Source organism: Aedes aegypti, chromosome 2, assembly GCF_002204515.2.
Source record: "Aedes aegypti strain LVP_AGWG chromosome 2, AaegL5.0 Primary Assembly, whole genome shotgun sequence".
Classification (NCBI taxonomy): Eukaryota; Metazoa; Arthropoda; class Insecta; order Diptera; family Culicidae; genus Aedes; species Aedes aegypti.
In genome coordinates, this window is record NC_035108.1 from 454,320,295 (window position 1) to 454,331,371 (window position 11,077).

General features: G+C 36.4%; 1 protein-coding gene across 1 annotated transcript; it reads right to left on the minus strand.

Annotated features, from left to right (window-relative positions):
- Positions 1 to 1,502: 1,502 nt before the first annotated feature.
- LOC5575796 lies at positions 1,503 to 2,351 on the minus strand. The gene is made up of 3 exons (XM_001662170.2): positions 2,246 to 2,351; positions 1,984 to 2,181; positions 1,503 to 1,926 (listed from the first exon to the last, which is right to left on the minus strand). Exons 1-3 carry the CDS (start codon positions 2,295 to 2,297, stop codon positions 1,721 to 1,723), a joined length of 456 nt encoding a protein of 151 aa, XP_001662220.2. The 5' UTR covers positions 2,298 to 2,351; the 3' UTR covers positions 1,503 to 1,720.
- Positions 2,352 to 11,077: the final 8,726 nt, after the last annotated feature.

Below are 11,077 nucleotides of genomic sequence, written 5' to 3' on the forward strand. Positions count from 1 at the left end.
ATACATTTTGCCTTATGAAAGGTGAAACGATTATTGCAATACGAACGCTTTATGTATCGTTTTAGCATCACTCCACATCAAGGCGTCGATAGGCGCGTAATGTACGCTCGGGCCTATCGATCGCAAGGTTCTTGGTTCGATTCCAGATTGCCGCGAAAACTTTTTTTGTTTTCAAATTCTGATTTCATAAGGCAAATTTATGAATTTCAATCCGATTTCTTGTGGCGAATTTTCATAAGGGGTTCCTATGTTTATCGATAGTCCATTTGCCTGAGTGTGGAAGATAGAAGCAAGTGAAAGATACAACTACAAAGTACGAGGTAAGGGACAGGCCCGAGATTGAGCCCATGATCTTCTGCTTATGAAATTAAACCACCAACCCCGTCACCAAAACGAAGCCTATCCAATATCCAACATATGTGAGTGTTTTCTTCTGGAAGCGCAGAGGACTCCTCGACATCCATAAACCAAGAAATACATCAACATTTCCTTCCCATTCAAAAAAAAAATTGTCTTAAGCGGCTGTCTGGTAACCCTACAGCAAGTAATGACTGCAAACAGCGCTGCCAAGACAAAGCTTCCTCTGCTTCCCTCATGACCTAGGGAATGCAAAAAGCCAGGTGAAACTTTTACCTCGCCATCCGAGAATAGTAAAATTGCTTTTTACAAGATTTTACCACTTTGATAAACCCGGTTAACCGAATCGGCAAGGTGCATTGGATTCACTCCAACTCAAACCCGCCTCAAGTTTGTTTTTCTGCAAATTTATACCCTTGACACCCTTCAACAATAGTGCCTAAGTTGAACCATTTGCGCTCACAAAAAAAAAAAAAGAAATCCAACATGAACTTTTACCGACCGGGGGTTGTAAATGTTATCGAAGGCGGTCGCACAAGAAACGTGACAAGTTTGCGATGGTCTCGCGATGATTGTGGCAAAATTGTTTCAAGTTGGTCGTGATTCCCTGTTGAGTCTCCGTCGTCGTCGTCCCCGGAATCAGTCAGTCACTGAGTGGTTGGTTGGATTTTGCTGACATGACGATGAACAACGACATTACCCATAGCCGGAGACGATGGGGGCTGAGGATGATCTTATCAGATGAAAGGTGTAACAGGAAAGTTACCCTTTCGAGATGAGGAGAAAGCTTGCAACAGTTAGTACTCGTGAGCGTGAGTTGAGTTGAGTGACTCGAGAGATGATCTTTTGCATATTTAGTTCTTGCAAGATGTTTTTTGATTTCTTGATATTGCATCGAAGAAACAGAAAATATTATGTACAGTTCGGTTTGAGACCCGCATTCAATAACTATTTGTAACCAAATTGGGCAACGAAACATGAGGTATAGTTCATGTCTTTCTGATGTAAATTGATTTTAATTGAAGTGACGAACTTTTTTAAATTATATAAAATAATCATAGAGAGAGTTTGTTTCTAAATGTATCAAAATTTCTTGAATATCATCAACTTTTGATATTTGAATATAAAGCCTCAAATGCTCTCCAGTCCATGGTATGCAGTGTCGATTTTTTTAGCTGAATAACAAAAAAATATGTTATTTCGTTTACTTTCTACGCTACCTCTATCGAAAGGATGAAACTTTTTAAAGAATGGATGATAGAACATATTTTTTTTTTTTCAGATAAGCTCATATAATTGATTAGTATCTTAAATGTGTAATTAACTTCTAGTTTATATCTGTACAGATTATTCAATGTGTCCCCTACTTCGCCATCCATATAGACGCCACCAAACTTGCCATCACCAGTAGAACGTTCCACCCAAATGCAGCACTACCATTACATCGATTCGATCGGCACGCGTGACAATTGAGAACCCCAAAATTTGCAGGACTAGCTTGTATGCGACACAGTTCCTCCCTCGTTTCAAACATACATCCTCTGATCAGAATTGACGCGTTTACCTCACCTAATATTACGATTCAATCATTACATGATTGATCACATTCAGCTCGATTTTACTCACCTTGTCGAGTAAATCTGAACGATGAGCACTGAAATTTTCCATTCCTTACCAAAGAATCCTGCAGTGTTGGATAGAATAAGCTCGAAATTTGGCCAAAAACTGCCTGTGCGGTTGCATCGTCGCACTGGACGGTATGATCCTTTTGTTCGTTATTACACTCGTTGACACCGAAACACTCGTAGCATTCCAGAGCGGTGACTTGAATCAAACGAGAAATTTTCCATCACTGAATGATTGTAAAATGAAGTGAAGCTTGGATTACCTTCGCGGAAGAATGTCACCATCAGGAGCACAGCAATAAATTTGTTGAGCATAATGATACACACGCCTTTTCCCGTTAATATTCGAGAATGGACTGATTGAAGAAGTTGAAATGTTACTATGAGTGTGTATGTGTTTATCAGCACTATCTTACTTATTATTTGGGGTGCACTATCGATATCAGTTTAGCTCGAGGTGTATTTTTTTTGACGATAGATAAATTCAGTCATGTTTATATTATCAGAATTCGACGCAATATAGACTTGTTGTTTGTGATTCCTTGCACGCACTTTAAACTATCAGACCCATTTAAATAAAACGGTCATTGGCGTATCTAGGATTTTTTCTGGAGAGGGCCTAGGGGGGTTTAGCAAATACTTGTTTTACAGAAGTAATGTCGGTTGCAATTTTCACGATTTCCACAAATTTCGTAGTTTTAACAGATTTGTTTTGATTTTATTCATTGGTTATTTTGTCTCATCTGGCAACACATCAGACATATTTGTAAATTTCAATTTTCGCTTCGAAAAACATTCATTTTTTTGTAATCTAATCAAAATCCTTCAAGGATTCTAGCAAAAAAACTCACAAGGAATGTCCATTGTGATTTTTTCGTAAACTTTTCAGGTATTCAACAATGTGCTTTACAGAGATTCCTACAGGAATTTCTTCATGAATTATTTTCGTACTTTTCAGTGCTTTTTCCAAGAACTGCTTTACCAATTTTCACTGAGTTCGTCCTGGGATTCCCACGGAAAATCATGCCCAGACTTTCTGAACTCACCAGACAATTTCTCGATGAATCTCTATCGAAATGCTCAAAAAAAAAAAAAATTCTGGATTCCGCCAGAAAATGCATTAGAAATTCTTTTAATCATTTCTGCTTGAAGGTCCTCCATGTACTTATTACATATAAATTCCAATTTTAAGATCAATGTGCCCTTCTGCGTTCATTAATAATTTATTTAAAATTTTCAGGAATTACTAAGGATTTCTCCAAAAAAATTGTTCAAAAAATTCTAGGGGTAGTAGTAAGGAATCATTTCTTCAAAGAGTTCGCCAACAGTTTTTTCAACTTTGCTTTTGAAGTTACTAAAGGATTGTTTGAAAAAATCGCAGAAAAAATTATCCAGACTTCCCAAAAAAAAAAAAAAAAATGATTGACTCTCCCAGGTGTTACTGTAAAGATTCCTTGTAATAACAAGAATTTCATGAACAATTAAAAAAAAAAACTCAAATGAGAAAATGCTATTCATGATTTTTCAGAGAAGTCCTTCGCAGATCTATCTGTATTTTTTACTAATATTATTTTTAAGATTCCTCATAAATCAAGGAGCAACACTTCCCCTTCCTTCTAAACTCTCTTGAAAATATATTTTTTTTATGTTTTCGAAAATGCCTAACCAAAAAAAAAAATAACATTCCTATGAAGCTCCTAGCGGAATACATTCTTTCAAAAACTCTTCCGCAAAAATACAAATTTCCCGAGAAACCCGAGAAAAATTTACCAGAGATTTATCTGAGTATTCTCGAGAGATTTTTTTTCTTTAAACCGCATTAACGATTCATTTGGGAATTTTTTGAAGAAATTTTTCACCAGATTTACAAAGATTTTGCAAATGATTCCTGAACTTCTCAAAAAAATCTCCAGAAGTTCCATCAAGTATTCCTTCAGGTTCTGAAAATAACTGCAAATTTTTTGGCGCATGGTAATCTCTGGATTCTTCCATAAATAAAATTTAAAATTTTATCCACTCTGAATTTTTGGTACAAAAACTAGTCCAGGAATATCTGAATATTTTTTAGGCATTGTTTTACAAATTCCTTTACGAATCACTCCATATTAGATTGCTAAAGAACCACATACAAAAGAAGGTTTAAAAGAACTTTGTTTGTAATATTTAGAATAATAGCAAGTTAAATTGTTGGGCTTCGAGGCCGTACGGTTAGTGTTACCTAGCATTTAGCCGCATCGTGTCAAGAAGTGTGGGTTCGATTCCCTCTTCAGTCCAGAGAACTTTTCGTCAAGAAAGTATTTCAACTGTGTCACTGGGCGTTGCCTGCTAGTCCGTTGTCTAGTGTGGTGCTTCCTTCAAAGGGCAAATCGTCCACTGGAAGCATTAACGTGTAAGTGTCATTAAAAAAAAAAATCGGAAAAAAATACTAAAAAAATCGTCTCACAGAAAAGAATAAGTGGTCCTATACTAAGGATTTACTACAAAAAATCTTGTTCTCTTTTTTTCGTCTTCTACAATAGAAAATGATTGGTTTTAAAATGGATGGAACTTTTACTGAAAGTAATTGCAGGGGGATTAGGGGCATAACGAACACCCGGGGCGAAATTGACAGCCCCTCAATTTCTGAGAATATGTATACTTCATCAAAAGTTCATACACTGCATGAAATCTGTAATGCATTTGAAATGTTTGACGGTAAAAAGTTAATGTTTTGCTTCAATTGTCCTTTGAATTTTGACTTTAAGTTTTTCTTTTTTTTCAAATTGGCATATAAGCAAGAGTGCTTCGTGAAGCCCAAGCAGGACAGTTCGGTTTTGCGTCGTCCGATTGATTTTGGTGACGGATTCGCGCGTTTTTGTTGCCGGAGAATTTTTTTTCCCCCTGTTTTGGAGCGTCTTGCTGGGTAGTGCTTCGTGAAGCCCAAGCAGGACAGTTCGGTTTTGCGTCGTCCGATTGATTTTGCTGACGGATTCGCGCGTTATCGTTGCCGGAGAATTTTTTTCCCCCTGTTTTGGAGCGTCTTGCTGGGTAGTGCTTCGTGAAGCCCAAGCAGGACAGTTCGGTTTTGCGTCGTCCGATTGATGTTGGTGACAGATTCGCGCGTGTTTTCGTCGCCGGAGATTTTTTTTTGTTTTCACCTGTTTTGGAGCGTCTTGCTGGGTACGTATTTGGGAAGGCCCAAGCAAGACGGTTTATTTTCGGGACGCCAAGAAGTTTTGCTGTCAGTGTCAGTTTTGTGTTCAGTCGAGAATGGATTACCAACTGGTGAGTTCGTTTCATGCTTATGATAACACATATTTTCTTGAAAGCGTAACTTTTATGTAATATTAAAACAAACTTTGTATGGTTCGTCACTATATGTGTCGGCATTATGCTTTTTTCTTATACAATTTGAATATACATATATTTTTCTCTTTTTGACATTATTAAAAATTATTTATTAAAAAAAATCTTTTGAATTGTTCGACATTGTGAATGTTGACGTATTTTCTAAAACTTCTACCATATCGAGACAAAATGCACAGTAATACTCATATGTAATTTTCAAACAAACTATGTATGGTTCGTCACTACAAGTGTCGGCATTATTCCTGTTTCATATAAGTTAAAATATATACATGTAATTTTCAGTTTTCGTCATTAATAAAAACGTCTTTTGAATTGTTCGACATTATAGATGTTGACGTATTTTTCCAAAAACTTCTCGAGACAAAAATACAAAACTAGCTTTAAATACAAGTCGTATATTTCCCCCTTGTCCATGGATCGCATCACCGACCAGAAGTGACTCCCAGATCTTTTCCTCCCTCACTAATAAACACCCTTCCCGTGGTGATTGTGGAGATGCAGAGGTATTCTCGGTCTCTAGAAGCAACAATCATTACACCCTAACATTCCTTCCCCATCCCAACTGACTGTAAGGACTTGGCCGGCGCCGTTATTGATCAATAATATTAGATCTGCTAAAATTGCACTTCGAGAGTAAGCGGAAACTCCCATCCCTTATTCATTTGGATCGTAGTGCAATTCTTACCAGTTCCGATCAATCACGGAGTAGCAACCATTGACATGTACAGTCAGTCTATGCTATGCTATGCTATGCTTTTTCAAATTGGCATATAAGCAAGACGGTGGGATAATCTAATTTTTGAGAAAAATAACGAACCCAGAAAGGTTCTTTTTAGCTTTTATGATAGAGGGAGAGCCCTTTTACACATCGGAATGACTGACAGACATTAAATATTTTGGACTCATTAAATTTCATGCAAGTGTTCATTTTGCCCCGATACATTTTTACCAGCCTTGTTTTGGACCTAATTTTCTATCTCACCTTTCAGACATATGATATGATTTTTATTACCATGAATGAATGTAGCACGTCGTACTAATATCAAACTTGAAAACTATCCGGGATTGATTTGAAAAAAAAAAAATGTCATTGTATGGTCTTAAAAGAAGCATTTGCTTGATGTGTCCATTATGCCCCGATTTCTCTAACTAAAATCTAAGATAATATATTGTATGAACTCCGAAGTTTGATGATACTGTGGTGAACATATTTATGTAGAACTCATTTTATCCTACCTCTAGAAATTCCCACCAAACTTTTTTGAAGGGTCTATTATTAATTATTTTGTAGTATTGTATAAGTTTAACGCAAAATATTGCCGGCATCTTTTAAGAACATGGTCGAAGATGTATTATGGAAAAAATCGTAATGTGAGATTTTAATGAATTTATATCTTAGGGGAAACTTTTGCATTACTTTGAAAGTTAGTTAAGGAATCCCTGATGGACTTTCAGGAATCAGGAACCATACGTACACTACCCGCCATAAGTATGGAATCGCATCATCTAGTATTGCAACACCTCAATTGAATATTGCAGCACCCCCCAAAAAGTTTAGCATCACCCGTAAGCTATTACACTAATGACGCAATATCTTGGAAACCTTACTTTCTAGAAAGCTGCGGTCTTCAGCAAAGTTGTTCAGAAGCCTTACGGCGTTCATCAGCTGACATTTTTAATGCGCCATTTTGCCGCTACGTGGCGCTAGTGTGCATGTAATTTGGTCATATTTTAGACGGCTCTAGCTCATGAACCTGACCACTTAGAATCTTCGTGTCTTCAGCAAAGTTGTTCAAAAGCTTAAAAGCAATGTGAAACAGCACTGATTGGTTAGCAATTTTGCCGCTACGTGGCGCTAGTGTGCATGTAAATTGGTCATATTTTAGACGGCTCTAGCTCATGAACCTGACCACTTAGAATGTTCGTGTCTTCAGCAAAGTTGTTCAGAAGCTTAAAAGCAATCTGAGACAGCACTGATTGATTAGCAATTTAGCCGCTACGTGGTGCTAGCGTACAGCTGAGAGAGGAGACAGCTCACTGACAGTTGGCATGTTTTCTTGCCTTCTTAGACTTCTTTCTTTAGTTCTTGGGTTGTGCATAACGGTCTAATGATCTTCTTTTCTTTCTGGCGTTACGTCCCAACTGGGACAAAGCCTGCTTCTCAGATTAGTGTTCGTATGAGCACTTCCACAGTTATTAACTGAGAGCTTTCTTCGCCGATTGACCATGTTTGCATGTGTATATCGTGTGGCAGGTACGAAGATACTCTATGCCCTGGGAATCGAGAAAATTTCCTTCACGAAAAGATCCTCGACCAGCGGGATTCGAACCCACGACCCTCAGCATGGTCATGCTGAATAGCTGCGCGTTTACCGCTACGGCTATCTGGGCCCCTCTAATGATCTTATTTTGGTCAAAATCATTCACTCATTGTTGTTCACTGTGAAAAAGGTATGAATAAAAAAATCAATAGCAGTTTGCCAACACACGACTATATTTAAGTATTCAACTTTTTAAAATGTGCAGTCATCGAAAAACACCTAGAAAGTTTAATTACCTTTACCTAAATTCTGACGGTATTTTACGCTTTGCTCTTCAAATGTGTGGTTTTCCAGTGTCAGTTTATGACAGGTTCCCTTGTCTTTTGGGAACTCGCAATCTAAGCCATCTGTCTCCTCTCTCTCAGATGTGCAGGTAGATTTGGTTATATTTTCGCGGGCTCTAGCACATGATCTTGACCACCTAGAATGTTCGTATCTTCAGCAAATATTTAGAAGAAGGCATTTTCTAAGAACCTGTTTACTTAGACAAAATTAAAAACATTGTGGAATATAATACAGTGAGGACCCGATTTTGTCAGTCCCTCGATGAATTTTAGGCTGACAAAATGGGAAACCTGACAAAATCGGCTCATTTTATTGTGTTCCTGTTTTTCAAAATTTTAATGATTGCTTGTGAACCGCGTCAAGAACTTGCATGGACTTTTAAGGGTTCATTAAAAAATTACGTAAGCCAAAATTTGTCAATTTTAGACCCCCTTTCACCTCCACGTAACAACTTTTGTATAGAAAATTTTAAATTTTTCTTTGAACCGTAACACTATGTAAGACCCCCTCCCTCCCCTCGTACTCCCCAATTTACATGCACACTAGCGCCACGTAGCGGCAAAATTGCTAACCAATCAGTGCTGCCTCAGATTGCTTTTAAGCTTCTGAACAACTTTACTGAAGACACGAACATTCTAAGTAATCAGGTTCATGAGCTAGAGCCGTCTAAAATATGACCAAATTACATGCACACTAGCGCCACGTAGCGGCAAAATGGCGCATTAAAAATGTCAGCTGATGAACGCCGTGAGGCTTCTGAACAACTTTGCTGAAGACCGCAGCTTTCTAGAAAGTAAGGTTTCCAAGATATTGCGTCATTAGTGTAATAGCTTACGGGTGATGCTAAACTTTTTGGGGTGCTGCAATATTCAATTGAGGTGTTGCAATACTAGATGATGCGATTCCATACTTATGGCGGATAGTGTATAAGAATTTTGCAATTCCTATAATTTACCTTTTTTAAATGTTGCTTTTTGGAGTATCGAAAGATTTTTGTACGAAGTTTCTCAAAGCGTCATGCGAAGGAAGGAGAAACAACAAAATGTTGAAGCAGGTAGAATAATGGACGGGCAATGGTTCAATTAGAGATAATTTATAATCTTCTATCTAGAGGTAAATTACAGGATAGTTAAAACCTATCCAATGAATTTACAAATAAAACAAATTTTTCAACAAGGTCCATCAGAATCTTCTTTAGAAATTATCCTTGAAATTTATCCTTCCTTGACTTTTAAATTTCGCCCTCTTATCATACAAATATTCAAACTTAGAATATGGATTCTGCCAATGATTGGCAAAATAATATCTAAAGAAGTGTTTTAAGAACGATCAATACAAATTTCTTTATGAATAGCTTAATACATTTTTCCCCCTTCCCATTTACTTGATGCATGTTTTTCTACAGATTCCTTTACCGCTACTCTGATTTCGGAAGCAAAAGATTTCCTGGTATTTTCGACAAATTACCTCTAAAAATTCGAAGGCAAGAGACATTTCAAAAACAATTTTCTTTCCAATTGTTGAATAATCCTAAATATAGAAGATTTTTTGACGAAATTTGTGAAGTACTTTGGGAATATTTCCTAATGACTTTTGATGAACTTAGCAGAAGAATTTATGTAACAAATTTCTCTTTTCTTTTGGGAAAACTATTTGAAAAAATTAACATTAACAATTAATTAATATTCCTTGAGGAATTTCATCATATTAAAATCTATAAAGAACATCGACATTTTTTTGAAAAAAATTACTACAAATCTGTTGGAAATTTATCAAATTATTTACTTAATAATAAGTTTTCTTGGAAAAATGTAGTTTGAGCAATAAATTGATTAATGCAAAATTTCTTTAAAAATTGAATCAAAATCAATAATAGAATTTATTGCAGGAATAAAACACTATGGTCGATTTTGTTACATTTTTTCACACCAGTTTAAATTTCTGTCATTCATCTGAAAAAAAAAAAAAATATGCCGAAATTCCTTGCAAGTTAAGCTTTATTTTTGGACAAAAATCCACGCTTTATATTTTCTAAAATTCCTTTAGAATTCTATTTTTTAAATTATTTTTTTCTGAAATTATAAGAGTTGAAGTTGATATATAGAATTCTTTAGATGATTCTCATTCCTCCGAAAAACATGAGGAATCAGTATGCAGTGAATATGCTGCTTTGGATTTTAGAAAAAAAAACTAATTTTGGGAATTATACTTCCATTATATTGACGCTTTTTTATTCCATAGTATGTTTTGCTACGGAGATGTCGAAAATCGCGCATATCGTATAAAATCAGAAGTTAGTTCTAACAGTAACCGATCGATGGACAGCTGGACGGTTAAGCTTTCGGTTGTCACGCAATTCACGGAAGACAGAACCGCCACGCCGATGTTGTGTAAGACATGCGAGGTTTTCTCACTGTAGTTGTACAACATAAAATAACGTAACTACTGAAGAGACTTTTGTCAATAACAAGAGTCATGTTCATTGATTCAAAAGATGTTGCTTCATGTTAAATTTATTGTCTTTTAATTTTTATTTTTAATATCATCAAAAATTCTGGGGGGGGGTGGGCTGGATGATTCTAGAGGGGGCCAGACCCCCCTGGCCCCCCCTGTTCCTACGCCAATGAAAACGGTTATTAATAATTTGATCCAACTCTGTTCAAATGTTTCAACACTGGATATTCTATGTAACTTATACCAGAGAGGGAGTTTCGGAAACATTAAAAAAAATTACTTTGAATCCTCTGCAGAGCTTAGTTCCTGGTATTACAACAGAGAGTCCATATTGGTACAGCATACAATATGGCTGGCATTAAAATTTGTTTGTAGATCAAAAGCTTGATCTTAAGACTAAGTTTCTATTTTCTATTGATAAGTGGATCTAGACATTTTATGTATTCTTGACATTTGGCTTGATTACCCTCAGTGGGATTTTTGAAGGTTAAATTTTTATCTAGCTTATCTTTAAAGTAGCTTAACATCATCTGATCAATTTATTGGAACCATTCTCATCGGCGCTCTACATTATCTGATCAAAGGGAAAAGCGCAAAATACACGACCAGATAGAGATCACTAATTTGTAAGCTCACTCAATTGAGCACCGGAAATTTAGGTCAAGATGTAGGCAATTGCAATACTTT

Excerpts from the sequence above, each read along its gene's own strand:
- LOC5575796 (XM_001662170.2), bottom strand. The coding sequence starts at position 2,297 with ATGCTCAACAAATTTATTGCTGTGCTCCTGATGGTGACATTCTTCCGC. Across the intron at positions 2,182-2,245 it reads GGTGACATTCTTCCGCGAAG|TCACCGCTCTGGAATGCTAC; the intron begins GTAATCCAAGCT and ends GTTTGATTCAAG. Across the intron at positions 1,927-1,983 it reads GTTCAGATTTACTCGACAAG|GTGAGGTAAACGCGTCAATT; the intron begins GTGAGTAAAATC and ends TCGTAATATTAG.